Below are 22397 nucleotides of genomic sequence, written 5' to 3'. Positions count from 1 at the left end.
TTTATTCTCAACGGATGTGTACAGACATGTCAAAAATGTATTGGGACCTGGAAATGTGGTTCAGTTGTTAAGAGTGCTTGCTTATTATGTATGAAGCCCTGGGTTCAATTGCCAGCACTCACATAATAGTGTCACGGTATACAACAGCAACCCCAGCTTAGGGCTCCTAAGTTCCAGGTCATCTTTTGTGCATGGCAAGTTTGAGGCCACCTTGGGAAGGATAGAAGAGGAAGAGGAGGAGGAGGAGGAGAAGGAGAAGAAGGAGAAGGAGAAGAAGGAGGAAGAAAGAAAGAAGAAGGAAGAAGAAGAAGGAAGAAGAAGGAAGAAGAAGAAGGAAGAAGGAAGGAGAAGGAAGGAGGAGGAGAAGGAGAAGAAGAAGGAGGAAGAAAGAAAGAAGAAAGAAGAAGGAAGAAGAAGGAAGGAGAAGGAAGGAAGGAGGAGGAGGAGAAGAAGAAGAAGAAGAAATAATAATAATTTTGAATAAGAAGAATGTTCTCTTGTAGGGCCTATACTTATTTTAACTCCTGTCTCAAGACACTTTAAGAACATACTTGCAGTTGAGTTCAGAATGGATGTTCAGATAATTAAATATCTGTGTGTAGTCCTTTACATTAGACACACGCTCCTAAGGTACCTACCTGGTGTCTGCCAGCACAGGCTCTAGAAGGTACCATATGTACAGTACTCACTCTAGGATGAGGATTCATACCACAGCTCACACTCCGGAAAGAGTATATCAGAGGATGCTCACTAACCATCCTCCGGACTTTAGAGCCCTCTACTGAATGCCTGCCTGTAAAGGTCTGCTCTGCTTCCCTGTCAATTAGTATCCTGGGAGAAATACTCCAACTCAAGCCCACTTTGCCTATAAATCATTTCAGCTTTTATTTAGAACAAAACACAACTTGCAAACCTTGTGAGACATGGCAGGAAACAGTCCCTGCCAGGGGCATCGTTTATTTACATCAAGTTTTTAACACTGTTAGCAGTTCACAGTCAGACAACAGAGAGAATTAAATTAGAAAAACAATCGAAAATATATTACAATAACAATTAAGAACAAATACTTGACAACAGTGGTAGTGTGACCCATGACTGACGTGTTTAGTAAAATCCCATATGGTCTCACTGGGCACTGTGTCCCCTTAGCAATGCACACAGTGCCCACTCTAGGGAGTCACCCTCTGTGTACCACCTACGCCTGCAGTGTAACCTTTGGTATAAACATTAGAGTTTTAAAGAGTCTGAATTAGCAAGTTTTAGGACAAAGTTCTATCAACCATCACAAAATGTTCAAATTTACTTTTATCAAGCAAACACAAAGTCGGGCAATTCCACTGATAGTCATTACAGAATCAGATTGCAAACGAGAAGAAGTGCAGGGTCTACAAGGAAGGGGTGTGTGTGTGTGCAGGGTGCTCACCAGCCACTGCCTCTGCCCTCAGAGAGAGGTGATAAGGAGCTACAGGGAGGTTTCTGAATCCTCATGTTCCTGAAGGTCATTTCTCAAGGTCTCAGCAAACACTTCTCAGGATGGAGTTCAAGTGGCATAAAGGAAGCTGGCCACCGAGATCAAGCAAGCAGGTTCCCGTGGCCCTGACCATCAGCATTCTTGTCATTCACAACACAGCATGGGTCTTAAAGCAACCAAAGACAACTTGGGAACTAAGGATCCTGGAGCACTACAGCCCCTGCAGTGTCCCCTGACTCAACAAGAGATGTGCCACTTTATATCTGCTGAAAACTGGGAACTCAGGTATGTGACATTTTTATGAAGTCCCACTAGTCCTAAATTATAAGGTCGCTAAAAACAAGATGTTAAAGCGCTATTCAGGAACTCAGAAACAAACCTAAGCAAGCGAGCAAGCTCCACCCACAGAACTCTTTGTATTTCCTTTCACCACCTTGCTAGCATCTGACTGTGCCTCCTCCATGTTCTAAAGGGCTGGGGTCCAAGCTCTCAAAACAGGTGAATAACTCAGGACCCCACACAGCCCTATTCTTCTCAAGATGCTATGGTCCGAGGACAAGTGGGCCTATTTTATCCTTAGATGGCAACTTTGCAGATCCACTCAGTGTGCAGGGTTCTGCTACTGTGTTCTTGTTTGTCCGCACCAGGGAAATAAAGATTATTATTATCTAGGAGGGGTAAACAGTCTCAAATTTATAGGCATACATGGAGCAAAGGAAGTGTGAGTGGAGGCGGAGGCTGGTCCAGAAGGACCTTCTTCCCTCAGCACATCACATAGGATGGAGAAAGCACGGCAGCAATCTGCCAGTGTGCAGAGAGATGAATGGAGAGTCTGAAGCAACGGACTTTGAGCTCTAGTTCAATAGTTATGAACAGCCCAGCAGGCAAGTATTTCTCCCAGTAATACTCAGGAACTCATCTTTGATGGTACAAATCTCTGAAGATGACTTCTGTCAGTTTCTTTCCTTTTCCTTTCCTTTTTTTTCCCCCCCGAGACAGGGTTTCTCTGTGTAGCCCTGGCTGTCCTGGAACTCATTCTGTAGACCAGGCTGGCCTCGAACTCAGAAATCCACCTGCCTCTGCCTCTGCCTCCCAAGTGCTGGGATTAAACGGCTTCTGTCAGTTTCTAATCAAGGCTTCTGTCAGTTTCTTATCAAGATAAACTGCCCAGACTCCATCCAGGGTCCTCCTGAGGCACCTGGGGAGCTAGTCTAAAAGAAGAGTTATCATTACCTAGTCAAGATGGAACACAAACACATGGCAGTGGAGCAGGGTGAGCTGAGCCAGCCTCCGTAGTAACAGGATCACAGGCAACAGCACTGAAGTTGGGTCACTGTGCTGGGCTCATCAGCACAGGTAACAGGAACAACCACCACTCCAAGCACTCCTGAGTCCTAAGCTGGAAAACTGGAACTCTATGCATAAGACTTAGGAGTAGACCAAGTGTTAGGACCATCCCAAGGTCTCGCCTCTCTGCCTCAGAGGTGACGGCAGCATGGGAGCCATAGGCACCCTTAGGCTGCCTCCGGCAGTCTGAGCACAGGTTCCCTAGGAACTGCCTTGCTCTAGGCCTCTGCATGCCTACAAAATCCAAAGAACTAAGCTACCAGGCTTGACCAAGCTAAAGCAGCTGACAAGAAATACAGAAAGTACTGGCCATAGCAGATGCTGAGGGCATAAAGATGTATGTCAGATTCAAATGAAGCAAGTTAATGCATGCAAGGTGATGACACAGATCATTGAGAACAGAAATAAAGATGACTCTGTCAACCCAATACCAACTCCCCTGAAGATACAGCCCAATGAACAGGGCATCACTAGCAAAGGTAGAAAAGGCGGGGCAGGGGAAGAGACTAGAGTGCCGCTCTACGCAGGCCACCTCCACATGATTTTTTGGAATACATGATAATCTAACAGGTGAGTTAAGCTCAGCTACTCTTCTTTTAAAGGAGTCACTGTCATTTATAACTGGGAGAAAATTCTAGAAATTCTCCAAGTACATCAGTCTTCTACCCCCAACTTTCCCCCCACCCCAAGACATTAGTTTTTAAAAGAAAGTGTCAACATAAACAGGAGATGAGTCTGCTCCTACCACACCAAAAGCCGAGCATGTAGCAGAGGACTGCTCAAGAGGAAGGGGGTCTTCATCTTCCAGTCAAGGGCCTGGAAAAGCTGCTGGCTCCACCGGGAGTAATCTATTCCTCCTTTGCATCTCCTGAGGCCGAGGCTGGTCTAGAACCTGAGACTCTCTTGCCTTAGCCTCTTCACTGCTGGATTGCACGCCACCACTTGACTACTTCTTAAAGATGAGAATTAAACCAAAGACTTGGCCCCTAATTTCCTGAAGCTGCTCAGCTCTAAACTGTTAGCAAACAGCGCCGTGTCTTCCCATGCACATTTAGCAGTGTCGGACCTATGTCTGCAACAAACCACAGCAGAGGGTGAGCCTCTAGCTCCAGGTCCAGGTCAGCTCATCCTCTACACACATTCGCAATTCAGCTTTACAGTGAATGCATTTGATTTCTCAAGGTGCTTTCAGATACACTACCTCACATGCATTAAAATGACACTGAACAACACATTGCTTTTTGAACAAAAAAGAGTGTAGGACTAGTTTGTTTTTTTTTTTCCTTCTTGTTTTTAAACAACTCAAGCTGGTATTCTTCAACTACAAAGTGCAGATCTCTATGTGTGCCTGAGGTCTAGAAGAACAGTGCTAAGTTCTCTTCAGAGCGGAGTTCTACTAAAGGCTTGTCCAGCTACACTGCCATTACCAAACATCCAAGCCCTCCCTGGCCAGGCCTGCCAGAGCCTGTGCTTTAGAAGTGTGCAGCACCATGCACACTGATTGTCTAGCTCGGCATCTCACAAGGCAGCAGGCTGTGGAGAGATGCCAAATGTCAGGACTCCTGAATTCTAGCCCCAGCTTTGCCATTAGCTGCTCCAAGATATGAACTAGTGACAACAGTACTCTCCCGTCTCCTCTGCTGTGCACAGTGTTCAGAGAGCGGGGAGTGTTTGAAACCTGGAGAAGATCTTGGGAAGCATGCTAGCTAGTCTCTCATCCCACCAGGGATTCCATCAAAGCGGGGCTAATTCATCAGTTTTCCTTTAAAAATCTCTAGAGGATGTTTGTGTGCTCCCAGGTTAGGAGCTCATACTAGCAATTAACATCCTAGGTGGTCACTGCCCCAGGCACCTGAGCTACAGCCTATAAACATGGCCTCACACTATCGGTAATGCTGTACCCCTAACTTAAAAACCACTGTCTTCATTAACAGAAAATGATTTTACCAGCCAATTGTCTGCTAAGGAGGATTTAAGTAGGAACATTTATAAATGAAACCTTAAAATGAGGCCGGAAACTAGTCTCCAATCCACTATGATGACCTTTTACGAAGGGCATCTTGAAAATGACCAAATCAGTTTCTTACATGCCAGATCACAGCTTGGTATATTATGTTCAATTTAGTCCATCTCACTGCAAAATACAAAAGGCCAATTTTAAGGCCTTTCTTTCTGAACAGCATGATGGAAATCACCTGGAAATGTGAAATATAATTGTACCCAAAGCTTAAACGACAACAACCAAGTTCCCCGTAAAGCAGAATTTGGCTATATTCAATACAAAGCACTGCATCTGAAGGCAGGAGAGCCAACTGAAGTCACGGGACTTGTAATGAGAGTAAGCAAGCTGTCACAGTGCAAAGGTCTGCCCAGGACAAACGGCTTTAGGAGTTGCCAGAGCCTTCTCTCTCGCCATCTGCTTTGTTTTTAGGCTACATAATTAATTACATTTTTCGCTTCTAAAAGCAGTTTTCTCTGATTTAGATTCTAACCTTTTATTTTGTGTCCCCCCCCCCCCCTTTTAAGCTGGTCCCTTGCAGGTAGATGCAAGACAAACGTAAATAATTCTTCCACAGCAAGTTGACAGTGCCTCTGTGGCCCGAGGCCTCAATCCCTGTAAAGGACACCGCTCATGCGTCATGAGGAGAGGACAGTCAGTTCAGCTCATGGATTTAGTGATGCTGTGTGAGCAGGGCAGACGCTTGAGTGAGACATGACTCAGGGCCTCAGAGAAAGAAAAGCAGGCAGCCAAGAGACTCAGCAGTGTTTTGAAGAACACTACTTGCTTGTTTTCAGAACTCTGAAGGGAAAACCAATAACAAACAAACAAAAACGAGACCCAAACCCAAAACAACCACCATCCATTAAGACATCCCACCACGGCAAGGGACATACGCTAAAAGCAGCATTAATAATGCCCTCAAGTTTTCACTTCCTCTGCCCCATCTAACTAAGTTAACTGCTAGAATAAATTCAAGTTTATGCGTGCATCCGATGTGCAGAACAGTGGCCACCAAGGTGGAGGGAATCCTCTTCCGTGACTCCAGGGGCATGAACCTGGAGCCTGGCTGTCAGGCTGCAGCTGAGGGAACATGCTGCCACTGCAGGGCTGGGTCCTTTACCCCAGGCCTCGGCTCACCCTGAGCTTTCACTAAAGCAGCAGTGACAGGCATCCAAATTTCCTTTTTCTAATTGAAAATTTAATTTCTTTCTTGGTTAAGGATGCCAAATGCGACTTAAAATAGTTTCCCCTTAGGGTTCTGGCCCGATTCTGGCAGTTCAAAGTTTCTTATTTGTGATTCAGCAAAGAGAATGAAAAGCGACCCAACAACATTAAGTTAACATTAAGAGCTTCCCAGAGAGCCTCTCAGCGGGAGTGGTATATTAAGTCTGCAAAACCCGCTTGGGAATGTGGGCTAGTGCCTTCAATTAAGAGATCAGAAGACGGGGCAGCGACTTGACGGCGTGGATCAATGAGCCAGGAAGAAAACACTGCTTAGTGCGCAATTCTCATCTTCCTACATTAATATTCCTTTGGAAAAAGAAACATCACCATATTTTGTATTGGCTCTCTTTGAAAAAAAAACCCAGAAACTAGAATTAGACACAACACCAAAACCATAAGTAATGTGCAGCCTGCTACGGTTCTATCCCATGTTACTCTAATAGCTTCCATGACTGTAATCAGGGGAGGGGAGTGGCATTTCTCAAAGGCAAAACCAACTCTCAGGTTAAACCCTGAGGGCTCTGGGCCTAACTGGTGCTCCCTGAAAATAACCCACTCCTTCTATTATGCACACTGAAATAGAGATGAAAGGAGAAAATAAATAAAGAATATTCCCAACACAAACTCCAAGTGCAACAAGGGCTTAGGGATGGTCTGGGAGCAAAGACAAAGAACACGAGATCCTGTGGAGGCGAGCCCTCAGTGGACACGGCTCCCTACAGCCAGCCAGAGGGCTGCAAGGAGGGAAAGGTACAAGCAGCCATGTGGCCAGCCCCTTTCAGAAAGGTACGACATCTGCTTGGTATTCTCATTAAGTGCAGAGTATGTGTAGCTGCTCAAGTGGCCATTGTGTCAGTGATCAGGGGCACCTGTAGTGAGCACTATTTTCAACATCGATGCTGGGTAATGCCCGGTATGCTGCCAGGAATGAAGGAAGAGAGACTGCCCTATGCCCATGGCTTACAGACAGCCACCAACAAGCTACAGGTGGATACTGGCCCACTAGCAAGTAACATTCCAAAAGAGTGGGAGAAGTGACTGCTAGTCAGTACGAGAGCCTGGAGGTGTCTGTCTGACTAAACTTCCGCTGCACTGTGTACTTTCTGCACCAACTGACACAGCCGTGGTAAATAGTGCAAAGCAGATGGAAAGGCCATGTCTCCCAGTGGAGTAGTCTGGTAATCTAATGTGCAGTTCTTGCTACAACAGCAATGACCACGGAAGCAAGGCCAACAGCCACTTCCACTAGTCTCGAATAAAACATCTCCTGCTACATCCCCCACACTGCTTTCTCCCGCTCCCCAGATTTGCAGTAAACTGAAACGTGATAACCCCCAGGACTGGCCAAGTCAAGGCCTGTTTCGCAGTACAGCACAACTGAGAGCAGCCCAACGGTGGGCGGTGGGCGGCACAGGCCACCGCAGAGAGGGCGGGCTATGCCTTCCTATGATGTATACACGAGGCTCCCTAATCTCCCAGTGCACTTTCCAACCCTGCCCGCACTGCCCTGCTCCACCACACTGACTTTTTATCTACTTCTGTGACTTCCTTTCTGCTGTTTTGAGATGACCCTGTAAACGTGAGAACTCAGGGACCTGAGGTACTTCACATAAACACACTCAAGTATCAGTCTTTCACTTTTTGAGAACGAGAACACAGGAAAACGAGTCCCTTTCCCTTTCCCCTCAGAATGTGTGCATTTCCCCACTCAGCCGACGATGGCTACCTCTGCACCACATCGCTAATTTCCTGTACACACGACAATAAGTTATTAAGGACGGGGTTTGTCCCAGGCACACCAGCAGCTGTGGAAGACACCTGCAGCTCCTGTAAGCTAAGTTCCAGTTTGCTCACAGCCTCTCGGAAGGCAAACTTGTTGCGAGTCTGAGGGATGCTGTCCACATACCCTGAGCAGTAGTCGAGCAGCTGGTGCCCAGTGTCCACCAGTTGGCTGTTGGGCACAGGTTCCGTGATTGCACTGGACAGTAGGTCGGCACACTCCAGCAGGGCCTCTTTGCTGATTTTGTCAGCTGAGATTTTCTCAGCTGCCTGTTTGGTTTTCCTCAGGGCCACCTTAGTACCTGCTGTGCCATTGGCCATTTTGGCCGGTGAGATGGAAGATGTGGGCAAAGGCACTTGAGGTGGAGGCATGACTGGCCTCCCAGGTTTCCCACTACTGGGCATTGGGCCTGGAGCTGCCTTTTTTCCTCCCTCCTGGGTCTCTGGAGTGTGCTGTCCTGCAGGTGGGGCAGTCGGCTCTTCCTCGGGGTCTGAGCATGTGGACGGATGCTGCAGTAGTCTCATCACTGGTGGGGGGGGTGGGGCACACTTTGGTTTTACCCGACGGGGTCGGTCCTTGTCTCCAGAGGATGTGACCTGATGCTCAGATAAGAGCTTGAATTTGTTCCCCTGAGAGTCTGTGCCAATGAGCTGCACATCAGCTGGAGTGTGTTTCAGAGTGGGAGAGATAAGGACTGGCACTTTGTGGTTGTGAGTGGTTGGGAGGACAGCTACAGCCTTGGCTGGAGAAGACCAGCCTAGCTGCTCTCCATCCTCGGGGACTCCAGCGACTCCAAGTCGCGTCCCACCATTCCTTTCCTTGCCTTTGGGGGCAGCTGCCACTCCAGCCACCCCTACCCCCGGAGAGTCACTCTCTGTGATGGCTGGATCAGGGGCTCTCAAGGGAAGAGCTGTGGCTCCTCTGGGCAATAGTTTGGCTTTTGGTCTCTCCCTGGCTGGAGCAGCACCTTCCTCAGATTTTTTTGGAAGCATGTCATTAGCCCTGTCCACATTCTCTTCTGGTTGAGAAGAGGTGGACACTGTCCTTTCCAGCTGGAGTTTGGACCTCTGGCAGTTCCTGGGAAGGGTCATTGCCATCCTATCCTGCTCTGGAAGCCCTGAGGACATGGAAGATGTAGAGTTGGACCTTGGAAAAGGCTTCGAAGTGTCATCACTGGCTGTGGGCTTACCTGCTCGCAAGCCCAGTGTCTTTTTGATTAATCGAGGTGTAAAGAAGCCTGTGATACCAGACCACCCGCCCCCAGCAGTGCCACTGCCCCCACCCCCACCACTGTCATCATCAGCACAGAGGTTCCTCTGTGCAAAGCTCCCCCCATAGCACTTGGCTGGCACCAGATTCGGCTCTTGCTGGCTGGGAGCGACAGAGAACCCATCAGCATGCTGTAGAGAAGCAACAGGTGAGAAGTTACCCGTGAGTTCATATTTCTTGTGGGGCTGATTCTCCATTTCTCGAAAGGAGCTGCTGCGCTTCGGGGGCGTGGGGGCGTTCCTCTTTTTCATGAAGGAGCTGAAGAAGCCCCCCTTCCTATCCCTGGTAAAGCATGTCTCTTTGGCATCTTCTAAGAGGCTGCTGGGCGACTTATCTCTTTGCTTTCGAGGCAGAGCTGGGGACCCACTGGAGGCCTGTGTGCTTCTAATGAACCCTGCTGAGAAATGGCCAATCAAAAACAGGAGAGACAAGAGGTGAGCAGTTAGTGTGACTACATTAGAAAGCTCTGTCTGCATTTATTAAATGTCACATGTTGGCACTACTCAGGAAATTGACAAATAAACCATTGATTCAGTGACGAGTGTTCCAACTGTGATGTGTGTATTAGTGGTGACACCTGCTGGCTTGTTCTGTATTCGTCCCTTCTCTAGAATATGTGTATGTCATCACCCATCTGGGCAACTACCTGGGAGCCAGGGACCAAAAATACAGAACTGGTAACAGATTGTATGGGGCTGGATAAGCATGCCCACACTGGCAGTGCAGGCCCAAGGCCCTGGTTCTTTGGGGGGTTCCTTTTCTGCTGACCCCTCCTACCTGGTGCTGAGCTGGAGGCCAGGCTCTCGGCGGCATCAAGGCCCCCATCTAGGTTCTCTTTGTTCTCCCCCTGCTTCCTCAGGGTCCTCGTCTTGGAAGGAAGCAGCGGTAACCGAGGCAGGTATGGAACCACAGAGGAGGAGGAGGCCGTTCTCCCAAGCTCCTCAGCTACCTCTGTAACAAAGACACAGTCTGGCTTTAAAAAGACAATTTTAAGACAGAGACCAAGGCATACAATTAAAAAGGAAAGATGGCGAGCAGAACACTGAGGTTCAAATGCGGCTGGGTGCACAGTCTGCTGTAGTCCCAGCTGCTCTGATAGTTGAGGCTGGGGGATCCCTTCATCTCAGAAATAGGAGACCAGCCTCGGCAAAATGCCACCTTGAAAATAACAAAAATACAATATACAAAGCATAAGAACAATGAAATCAGCATATAGAGTCTTATGTGTATACAGGCACACACATGGAGGTCAGAGGCCGATGCCAGGCGTCCTCCCTGATTGCTCTCCACCTTACCCTTTAAGAAAGGGTCTCTCACCAGCCTAGAGCTCAGTTTCAGCTACACCGGCTGGCCAGCAAGCAGCAGGGAGCTCCTAACTCCATCTCCCACAGGTATGTGCTGTCATGCCTAGCTTTGCACATGGGCACCAGTGATCTGAATTCATGGGGCCTCTGACCAGAATGACGAACACTTCACTAACTGAACTACCTTCCGGCCCCAGTATACTCCAAGAGACAACTTCTTTTGCTCACTCTTATTCCTACAGATTTATACATTGCCACAAGTATTCTGACATGTGAGACTACCAAATTCATTTGTCCTCCTCTCAGTGTTTATGTAGGATGTTTCTAGTTTGAGTCACTACAAATATGTAGCTAGGAAAGCTGATACTTGTTCCGTGACTCACGAACTTCTGTGGACATCTAATTGGTATAAATGGATAGGTCACGGGCTGCACACTGATCTTCAGGCTCTGACCAACTTAACAGCCATAACATGTGGCACCCACGTTACCAGTGTGCAAACGTACTGGTTACACACTTGGCATGCTTTTCAAAATTGGAAGCTGTTATTCTACAGTGCATGTAATTTTACTTTTGCTCATTCTGGTAGGCATGCCTTGGGGAACTCCTGTAATCTGTACTTCCTGCTGGCAAGTGATGTTGCTCATGGCTTCCTGTGCTCACTGGACATTTGGATAACCTCACTAAGTACTGTTCAGGTCCTGAATGAAAGGACTCACTCATGTCTGGAGAGATTTGTATTTTAGGGAAGCAGTTTTCACTAAAAAGGAGAGCAATATAAATTTATTTATTTTATTTTTTTTTTGGTTTTTTGAGACAGGGTTTCAGGTTTGAGACCTGGCTGTCCTGGACTCACTTTGTAGACCAGGCTGGCCTCGAACTCAGAAATCCGCCTGCCTCTGCCTCCCAAGTGCTGGGATTAAAGGCGTGCACTACCACGCCCGGCTCAAATTTATTCTATTTCATTCAAGTGAAAAAAAAATGCCCCCCACCCCCCGCCCTAGCTCACTCACACCACACACACACACACACACACACACACACACACACACACCCTCAACTGACCAACTACAACAGGAAAAACAAAACCCTGACTCTGTTGAGCTGGGGATGTGACTCAGGTGCTGGAGTGCTTATCTAACATTCACGAGGCCTTAGGTTCATGCACAGGTACCAAAAGTAAAGCAAACCAACCAACCAACACCCGGTTATGAAAACAGCACTCAAAACAAACAAACAAACAAGAAAACAGCACTCACTCAGTTGGTCACCCAGGGCTGAAATGAGCTTTGTGGCTTTTACTGAGGCTAAAATATATTTTACTCTTTATTCCGAAACAGAAGTATATCAATTAATTTAATAGTACAAAGTTGTTACCACTTGATGAATTTTAATTACATTTATTTATGTGTATGTTTATGTATATATTTATATATGTGGTGTATATGTGTATGTCTGTGTGTGGGGGGACAACTTGAGAGAAGGATGGATATACTTTTATAGAAATGTCAGTATTGTACTTCCATTTTCTCTCTTTATCTTGTGATAAATTACTAGAAGACGACAAAACTCAACTCCCTTGATTTCTTCTTCTAACATTTTAAAACTTGAAATTAAAAGACCAAGTCTACTTCATTATGAAGGGAAGAAAAAAAATATGTAAAAAACAAAACAAAACAAAACAAAACAAAACAAAAAAAACCCCAAAAACCTCCCAAGCCCTTCAGAACAGTGTCCTCACAGCATCTAATAGGCAGATAAAAGTAAGGATTATGTATCCCTAGCTCTCCAAGAACAGGGTCTCATGCCTTACCACAAAAAGGCAGAGGATTGGCTTTATCAGTCTCATAGCATGGCTCAGGTTTATCAGTCTCATTGGCTCAAGGCAGCCTTGACCCTGAGCTCCTCCTGCCTCAATGAGTGCTGAGATACCTGGTGTGCCTCCATGACCTGCTCATTGTCTGACTTCTGCAGGATCTCCACAACACTATATACAAAAGCAAGCAGCTTCCTGTGTGTCCACACTCTTCCTGCGTATGTGTGCCCATAAACCGATTTCTTAAGTAGGACAGGTTTATTTCTATTGATAACCTAATATATCTAAAGATGTAAGTACTCAGTTATGTTTATATAAATAAAAGCTTGCTAGGTGCTTAAGTTGCTCCTACTGTTTTCAATATTATAAGCATAATCAAACATCACAAGTGTCTACATAAATCTTAGTTACACTGTCTATATTTCTAGAAATGGAATTTTCTGATCCCGCGCACACGCGTGGGTGCTGGTCTTGTTGTAAATGTGGTTTAGTGTTAGAATATATATTTTTAAAAGAGTTATTTTAAATTATTTGTATATATATGTATCTAAGTGTGAGTATATAAACATGATGCAGGTGCCCACAGAGACCAGAGAGGGCACCGGAACCTCTAGACCACAATTTTCAACCTTCCTAAAACTGTGACTCGTTAATATAGTTCCTCATATTGTGGTGATCACCAATCACAAAATTATTTTATTGCTACTTCATAGCTATAATTTTGCTACTATTAGGAATTGGAACTTAAATATCTGGTATTCGACCTCTGTGAAAGGGTTACTTGACCCTCAAGGGGGTCGTGAGCCACAGGCTGAAAGCTGCTGCTCTAGAGCAGTCACAGGTAGCTGTGAGTTGCCAAGAGTGGTGCTGGGAACTGAGCTCTGGTCTGACTCTCTGCAATGCTGAGCCATCAATATCTTCACACTTAATTTTTAATCTTCTTTGTATTGTGCCGGGTGTGGTGGCGCACGCCTTTAATCCCAGCACTCGGGAGGCAGAGGCAGGTGGATTTCTGAGTTTGAGGCCAGCCTGGTCTACAAAGTGAGTTCCAGGACAGCCAGGACTATACAGAGAAACCCTGACTCGAAAAACCAAAAAAAAAAAAAACTACTGAAGTTATTGATTTTCTTTGTAGAGACTGAGTAAATTTTAAATCAAAATGTAATTTCAGTATGAAATATGATTATAGGAAACCCCAGAACTAAAAAAGTATAAAAAAGTAGTAACACAAGAATAAGAGAAGCCAAAAGTCAACTCAGTATCTTTCAGTAGTCAATAACTGTCAGAGCTTCCCATGTTTGAAATTACCATTACCACTCTGCACTCGGCCACAAGTAGTCAACCCCCTGTCCCAACACTCACCTTCAGAGATGCTGGAGTCATGGAACATTGTTTCAAAAGCTTGATGGGTTTCAGCAAAAGAGGGCCTGTCAGCAGGGCTCCACTTCCAGCCTGCAGCAGAAGAGAGTTTACAGACTCTTTGAGAGACTCATCCCCAGTGGCACACCAAGCAACGGGCACACATACCATGGTGTGTGCCTAGCAGAGTTACAGCATGTACAGGAACTATGAGATGAGTGGCTATCTCTCAGCTCCAGCCTTGGGAGCTGTGAGCGCCCTCATAGTGCTAGACCAATCTATCCTTGGTTCCTATTCCTACTGCTACAAAAATGAAGACAGGACCAAAAGAAAATTTAGAAAATAGCAAGTTTTTCCTCTATTAGAAGTGAACTAACCACAGAGTGGAGGTGGTGCACGGCTTTAATCCCAGCACTTGGGAGGCAGAGGCAGGTGGATCTCTGAATCCATCCTGGTCTACAGCATGAGTTCCAGGACAGCCAGGGCTACAAAGAGAAACCCTGTCTCGAAAGAAAAAGAGAGTGGAGTGGAGAGGAGTGGAGTGGAGTGGAGAGGAGAGAAGAGGGGAGGGGAGGGGAGGGGGCGAGGGCGAGGGCGAGGGCGAGGGAGAGGGAGAGGGAGAGGGCGAGGGTGAGGGAGAGGGAGAGGGAGAGGGAGAGGGAGAGGGAGAGGGAGAGGGAGAGGGAGAGGGAGAGGGAGAGGGAGAGGGAGAGGGAGAGGGAGAGGGAGAGGGAGAGGAGAACTATGACGGGGCTGGCAAGCTGGGCCAGTGGGCAGAAGTGCTTACCACCATGCCTGAAAACCCAAGTGGGTTTCGCATGGTGGAATAAGGGAAGTTACTTATCAAATTTTCTCTTGATTTCCACCCCACTAATACTGCATTGTGTATGTGTGTATGCAACGTGAGTAGCATGAGAAACAAATGACTACAGTAGAAAATAGTAATGACCCAGCGCCGCATGAACACAAGCACACTTCCACTTCCCTCCCTCATGTGTGTCTCTAAGCAGCCTGATGGTGCTGTTCATATCCATAAGAGATGACTGTTTGTGTTTTTTATTTGTGTAGTAAAGAGATGGAAGATGCCCACATGTAAGGCATGTAGAAGCCTGAGGAAAAGACAGGACATCTTTCTCTTCTGTTCCACGCTTTATTGCCTTGATCTAGGGTCTCCTCGGAACCAGAAGCTGGCCACGAGCTAAGTGTGCTGGCCGGCCAGTGAGTTCCTGGGATCTCTTGAGATCCTGATTGGGGGGGGGGGGGGGGGGTTGGTTTACAGGCGTGTGCAGCTGAGACAGGCATCTCATGTGGTTACTAGGGATTTGAACTCAGGCAGGTCTTCCAGGCCAGTAGAGGCTACTTAATAATCAGTCTTTAGTAACCATTCATATCTAGCTGAAAGCAGCCATCCTTCAAACATATTATGCAAACTCAACTTTTTATTGTCTTACTGAATACACAAATGTTTTTGAGAAACTGGCAGTATATTTGGGCTACAGACAACTATCCTGAGGATTCCAATAAGACTCAATGGTATATCATGCACTATGCCAACTGGCCTGTCAATGACAAGCTGTGCAACTGTTAACAACACTAGATCCGTCAGACAAAGCTGAGAGCAGAAATGGTGCCCATTTCATTAACCATCCTGTTGCTGGTCCATTTTGAAAGCTCAAACATGCAAAACACTTACATGCTCTCATAAGTTCATACACTTTAGGGGGGCATCCCTCAGGCTGTTCCATTCGATATCCTTTTTCCAGTAGGTCATAGACTTGAGATAGGTCAATACCTGGATATGGTGACATTCCATATGTAGCAATTTCCCACAACAGTACTCCAAACGCTGTGTAAAGGAATTAAAAAATATATTTCTATTTGGCCCCAAGTCCATATTTCTATACTAATTTGGTCTATTGAGTCTTTTTAATTAGTCTCTACTTCTCAGAGCAGCAGAAATTAGATCCAGGACAAGGACAACTCTAAGTGAAATGTTATCTGACCTTATAAGGTGCATTCACTATTAGAGAACTCTAGAAATAGGCAAAGTCTCACATGGAGATGGAGCGGAGCTTTAGAGAGAAGGCTGCTGAGATAGCTCACACAGTCCAGGCTGGCCTACAACCTGTAAAGCCCAGGAAGTCTTCTGCACTTGCACTCCTACTCTCCAGTCTGAGTGCTGAGACCAGAGGTCTGCGCCACCAGGCCAAGCTCCTTAGCTGTTGTTCTCACGGTCCCAGCATACTGTTCAGGCAGGTCTCAAACTCATGGACTCAAAGGACCCGAGCATCCAGCATGCTGGAACTCCAGCCTCCACTACCATACCCCAGCTGGAGTGAGTACAGTTGTTCCCCTGTGCCTCTCCCAACCCCTGAGCTTGACACAGGCTTGTACCTCCAGACAAGCAGCTTTATAGGACAAAGGTAATGATGCAGGACAAGGTAAGACGAGATGATATCCTTGAATGGGGTGCTGTAGGCTTGGAGTATAGAGAAACTGGCAGAGAGCAGCAGGACTTCCCTAAAGGGTCACTAAAGGGTCCCTCAAGAGTGGAGAGATGTGGAGTATGTGGGTCATGCTGCTTCTGCACCGCCATGTGACATAAGAAGTCTGACACAGTCACAGACAACGTGTGCATGAACAGGCAAGAATGTTCCCTACCACTAAACAGCACCTCAACCTGGCCTCAACCCAAAATCCCAAGTCTCCCATCTCAGTCTCCTCAACTTACTTTTATTATTAGTTGAGCATCCTAAAAATTCTGAAGATCTAAGAAAATTATCTGTGGTCCTAGTGCTAAAGAGGCTGAGTCTGAAGAACTGTCTCAAGTTTTACCCTAATCTAGCGAACACCTGGCCAGCCATAGCTAATGTTAAAAAAAAAAAAAAAAAAAAAAAAAAAGAAAGAAAGAAAGATTAAGACCATGTACAAAGAAAGGAAAACAATCCATGTAAGAAATTATGTCAACCTTACCCCAAACGTCAGATTTAATTGAAAAGGTATTGTAGGCCAGACTCTCGGGTGCTGTCCATTTAATAGGAAATTTGGCTCCAGCATGAGCAGTGTAGGTATCTCCAGTCATCAGTCTACTTAAACCAAAGTCGGCCACTTTCACCACATGGTTCTCGCCCACTAGGCAGTTCCGGGCAGCAAGATCTCTATGGGAAAGAGAACCCTGTGTTATTCCCACGGATAGTAAGATGGCTGTGGACTACATGTCTTGGTTCTCTGCTGCAGGCAAAGCTGGTAAGGAAAGGATAACTAACACTGGAATACTTTATGATCACCACCAACATCGTAGAAACTTACTAATTTGTACCATGTACTGAATACCCACCAGGAGGCAGAATAAAGATGCTGGACAAAATGAATTTCTATTTTTAGGAATAATGGGCTAGATTTCACAGGTTAGCAACATAAGCCCTCCTAAAAATTAAAATAATAAAAAACAAAAATATAAACAAACGCCACCGCCCCCACCTTAGGACAAATGTTACTTTAAAAGTTTGGCCACTAGGTGGCATAAAAGGATCTTGGATGTAGTGTTAAGAACAGCAAAGACCTTTTTCCCAAAAGCTCTGACAAGTGTTGGCTTCCCCTTCATGCCAAGCAGGCCGGCCATGTGGCTGGAGGCTACAGTCAGGCTTACTCACCTATGGATGAAGTTCTTCTTCTCCAAGTACTCCATGGCAGAGGAGATCTGGGTGGCCATGTAAAGTAACACGACGGCGGTCACCTCCTCTCGGCTGCACTCCCGGAGATAGTCAAGCAGGTTCCCATACGGCATGTATTCAGTCACAATGTAAAACGGTGGCTCCAGGGTACACACACCTGACCAACGACAATTTGATAATCTTCACCACATGCTATGAAATAAATATAACAAAAACTTACAAACAGGTCAGTTAGGGCGCCTGCTCTCTGAAGCAGCACAGACCTTTTCAGCATCTGCCTGAGAAGCAAAATAGTTTCTTTTATTAACCTGACAAGGGATAAGACCAAAAAAAATTTTTTTAAAGATTTATTTATTTTATGTATATGGGTACACTGTTGCTGTCTTCAGACACACCAGAAGAGGGTACAAGACCCCATTACAGATGGTTGTGAGCCACCATGTGGTGCTGGGAATTGAACTCAGGACCTCTGGAAGTGCAGTTGGTGCTCTTAACGTCTGAGACATCTCTGCAGCCCCATCTCTTGAGTTCCGTATGTGCCCACACCCCTGCAACCGTGTGCAGCCTATGTTAATATAAAGCAGCACCACTTCACTCAGGTAGGCCACCCGCCTCTACCTGTGCTTGTAAAAAATGTTTCATAGTTAAAGACTTCACTAATATACGGCAGATAGCATATTAATTTTTTTCTTTTGGTATAGCTTAGCTTAATTTGAGCATTCAAAGGAAATGGCTGGGAGTGGTGGTGCAACCCTTTAATCCCAGCAATTGTAAGGCAAAGGCAGGTGGACCTCTGAGTTTGAGGCCAGTGTGAGCTGCAGGACAGCCAGGGCTGCACAAAGGAACCCTCTCTTGAAACAAACAGGCCCGATTTTAAAAGGGGAAAATGTTTACTTGTGATCCTTTCTGACCCAAACAGGGAAGAAATTAACCCACTGCAGCGCAGCCATTTATCTCTTGGATAAACTGATCAGCCACAAGCTTAATTCACTTTTTTTCAATAGTCTTTTGCTTAATGTCTCCATTTTATAAAAATATTTCTTGACTTTTTTGAAACTATCTTGAATGCTTCTAACAGCAATGGCCGCTCTTTCTGGAGGACCTACCTGGTCCTCCCTCCATATGGCAGCTCAGAATCACCTGTAACTTTAGTTCCGGGGGATCTGATTCCCTCCTTTGGTCTCCAAGGACACTAGGCACACATGTGGTACATAGATACGCGTGTAGGCAAAACACTCATACACATAAAGTAAGTAAGTAAAAAAAAAAAAAAAAAAAAAATTAAGGGGCCGGAGAGATAGCTCAATGGTTAGGAGCATTGACTGCCCTTCCAGAGGCCCCAGGTTTGATTTCCAGCTCACAGCCATTTAAAACTCCAGGCCCAGGTACTCCAATGTCCTTTTCTGGTTTCAGTGGACACTACAGAAGCATATATTTCCAGATAAAATATGATACATATAAAATAAATGAATAAAGAAAATACTTTTTAAAAAGTAATAAAAAACAAAACAAACAAAAAGCAATCAACTTGGGCTACTGTCTTTAACACCTGATTAAAATGAGAAGAGGGGCGCGCGCGTATGTGTGTGTGTGTGTGTGTGTGTGTGTGTGTGTTTGTTTGGAGGACTAACCCTAACTAAGACTTGATGCTTACTAGCTAAGTGTTCTATTCACCATAGTTGCTTTACATCTATCATTTCTACCACAGTGCTAAATCAAACTAGAACAAAACAAAACAATCGCCCTGATCTGAATAGGAAGCTGGGACAGGAACTCGGACCTATGAAGCCTACGGCAGGGCTCTCACCTAGCAGTTGTACTAAGTTAGGATGCTTGATCTCCTTCATCACTGCAGCTTCCTTCAGGAACTCCTCCACCTCCATGGTGTCTTCCTGTTAAAGGGAAGAGAAGGCAGGGTAAGAAAGACAAAAAAGGAGGTCAAAGCTTTCATTTAAGTCAACTCACAAGCCTACTGAGACATCATGGCTCAGTAGTTAAGAGCACTTGCTGCTCTTGTTCAAGAACCATATGGCTGGCAGCTCACAATCACCTGCAGTTCCAGGACTCTGATGCCCTCTTCTGGCCTCTCTGGGTTCTGCACTCACAGTAGGCAAAACATAGCAGGCAAAACATCCATATGCATACATATAGTATTTAAGTAAAAGATCATTTGAGTATTTTAACATATTACTTTAAGAAATTTTGCTGCAATCTAATATGCTCTATAGAAGAACAACTAAGAATAATGTCCTTAAATTTATCCAGTGTCAGACACTGGAATAAAAGTAAACAAGGAAGCAAAATTCAACAACTTCATCTTACAACTACCACAGCAGAGAGGACGGAGTGTCTGTTTCTGGTAGGTTGGTGTCTGATCAGAGCCCATGGTTCTTCTTAAAGAACAAAGCACATCTGTAGAGCCTTACTGCTTCCTTCACATTCAGAGTATGCTCAGTAAGCAGGGCTGACTGCTACCTATGATAGCTCACACCAATGTCCAGAGTGAGTGGCAACTCTGTGAATTTATAGGAGGACACTTAAAAAAAGAGACAGTAGGGTCAGGGAGAGGACTTCTGTGAGTTTAAAAACAAGATGTGATCTAGCTGGGTGTGGCAGTGACACCGGTAAGCCCAGCATTCAGAGGCTAAGGCAGGAGGATTGTGACTTGAAGGCCAACATAGACTACTTAGAGAGAGACCTTGTCATTTCTACTTCTACTAAAAAGGGCATCTCTAATTGTAAGGAGGAAGGGAAAAACAAAAGCCACAGGGATAGAGATCAGAACAGGGAACTTGTGATGTTGTAGATTACACATGAAGAATTCTGTCCAGCAGGGGTTGTTCTCAACAGAACTTATAATTTGCTTCTAAATTCTCACCAAGCTCCCTGTCAAAAGCCTCCAGAGACAAGCCTTTCCCCACACGTGGGTTGCACTGCAGACAATAATCTGCCCCTGCACTGTCAGCAAAGGCACGAAGTTAATCACCACCATTTGCTCAAGTGTTGGCACCAGTGGGTGGAAAGTGTTCCAGAGTTGAAGAAGGGCACACTGATCTTTCCAAGTGATTCAGTGCACAAAGATGCTTGGAAGCCTGGCTCTCAGCAACCTACCTTCAGTGTTTTCACAGCCACTGTAAGGCTGTACTTCTTCCAGACGCCAACGTAAACCTCTCCGTACTGACCGCCCCCAAGTTTGTGCTTCATGGTGATATCTGTCCGTTCCATTTCCCACTTGTCATGGATAGGAGACACGCCATAGACGGTTGGCTTGTTGCACTTCGGTGCTGGGTAGTGCAGCGTGGTCACTAGCCCATCAGCAACTGTGGAGTGGTGGTGAACAAGCTCTGCCAAGGTGCTAAAGCGGCTCTCAGCTGTCACGTACACCTGGAGAGAAGAGAACACTCAGCAACTGGACCAGAGGGTCATGTTCAAAAGCAAGCATTTCACTGCCGTCTGTCGGGGCATGAAGACAGCAGGAAGGGGATTTGTTTCTTTTTTCAGACTGGGTCTTAACTATGTAGCCCTGGGTATCCTTGAACTCATATAGATCAACCTGCCTCTGCCTTCAGAGAGCTTAAATTAAATGTGTGCACTGCTGTTCCTGGCCTGACTTTTGTTTATTTTTGAGATGAGGGTCTCCATTATGTAGCCCTGGCTGGCCTCGAACTCCTGACCCTTCTGCTTCCACCTCCAATGCACAAGGATTACAGGTTGTATGCTAGTGTTACTAGCGCCCCAGGCAGTTATCATAATTAAGGCAAAGTAAGTGTTAATTTAATGCTTAGGGTAAGAGAAATGGCTTAACCTCATTTTAATTATCCTTACTGTTCTTTCTAAATGAGCCTTGAATGAGAATGCCCAACATAGCTGCAGGGACATCAGGCACACGAGTCCTCAAACTGTTTTTAAGCAACAGGACTATACACTGTGTAGCCAGCACTCCAAAGACTCTGGAGGAGGAAAACCAGGGGTTCCAGGTCAGCTCGGGCTACAGCTAGACACAGTCACAAACAAGAGCTTGCACAGCCCAGACCTGAGAGAAATGATTAAACAGGCAGTCTGGAACTGCCTTCCAGGCTAATAGAGCATAATGTCACAATCCATTCAGAACATAAACTGACAGCCATTAATTTGGATATTGCAAGGTTAATATGGGTAAAATTTTGATTTAATATCACATAATTAATTATAAATTTTATTTATTTTTATAACACCCTTTAAGAATGTCTAGGCCATTAAAAAAGAGACATAATTGGATTTCAGAGTTATTAACAAGATGCTTGCTAATTTGCGATAATTAGTTAAATTATAAAATAAGATAGCAGCCTTTGGCTTTATCGTCTAAGGGAGTATGATTTATTTTTAATTAACTGACTAATTAATTTTCAGAGTTTCTATATATAACCTGGTCTCAAACTTGTGGTCTTCTTGCCTCAGTTTCATGACGGCTAGAATTCTAGGGTATGTGCCATTGTGCCCAGGCTGCTTAAATAAACAAACACTGTTTAAAACAGGCACATGAAAAGTTGTATTTTTATATATTAAATGTACATAATTCATAAGTGGAGAATGTGGTCTTCACAAAATAAACTCCCCCAGTAAACATCACCCACACCCAGGATGGCAAAATCACTAGAACCAAGTCCTTGCCAGCTGTTTACTGCTGCAAAGGTATTGCTGGAAGTGTACACAGTTTTCTAAACTGCACATAAAGGAAATCATAGGGCATGTGTTGTCTAGTGTTGATCTATAATTCACATGCTATATTTTAAGCTATACAATTCAATAGCTTTCAGGACATTTACAAGGCTCGCTAACCACCACTGTCTAACTCCAGCACAGTTACTTAGAGCTGTTAGGGATCACGCCCACACTCCTCTCCACACAATTCTCTGGCAAATACTAATCTATTGGTCAACTTTATGCGTACGAAACTCATCTATAGGAGACGGTAGAAAAATTCTCTGAACAGGGATGAAAAACAGGCATCTTAGACTTGGGGCTATATAGGGTTCCTATAGCAACTACTCAGGTCTGCTTAGAAATACAAAGTAGCTTCAGAAAATTCAGAAATGGATAGACAGCTGGTAGGACGGACTTGTGTCTATAGCATCGTGTTTATTTCTGTTTCTGTAGGAGATTCTATCTTAA

At 45.4% G+C, this 22397-nt stretch overlaps 1 protein-coding gene across 12 annotated transcripts in view; it reads right to left on the bottom strand.

Moving 5' to 3' along the window:
- Positions 1-863: 863 nt before the first annotated feature.
- Positions 864-22397, bottom strand: part of Abl2 (v-abl Abelson murine leukemia viral oncogene 2 (arg, Abelson-related gene)) — a 91030-nt gene continuing 69496 nt past the window's right edge. For 4 of the 12 annotated variants that reach the window (XM_011238738.3, XM_006496621.4, XM_006496620.4 and 1 more), the window contains 9 exons: positions 20358-20630; positions 19054-19138; positions 17226-17403; positions 16546-16730; positions 15266-15418; positions 13576-13665; positions 9871-10044; positions 9254-9487; positions 915-8941 (listed from right to left, as the gene is read on the bottom strand). In XM_011238738.3, coding sequence (XP_011237040.1) covers positions 7767-8941; positions 9254-9487; positions 9871-10044; positions 13576-13665; positions 15266-15418; positions 16546-16730; positions 17226-17403; positions 19054-19138; positions 20358-20630 — 2547 coding nt within the window. In that variant the 3' untranslated portion in view covers positions 915-7766. Of the gene's footprint in view, positions 9491-9870; positions 10045-13575; positions 13666-15265; positions 15419-16545; positions 16731-17225; positions 17404-19053; positions 19139-20357; positions 20631-22397 lie in introns of all 12 variants that reach the window. The other 8 variants (XM_011238737.3, XM_006496616.4, XM_006496614.4 and 5 more) reach the window with 4 other exon arrangements.

This window comes from Mus musculus, chromosome 1 (genome assembly GCF_000001635.26).
Source record: "Mus musculus strain C57BL/6J chromosome 1, GRCm38.p6 C57BL/6J".
NCBI lineage: Eukaryota > Metazoa > Chordata > Mammalia > Rodentia > Muridae > Mus > Mus musculus.
This window is presented reverse-complemented; position numbering and strand designations above follow the sequence as displayed.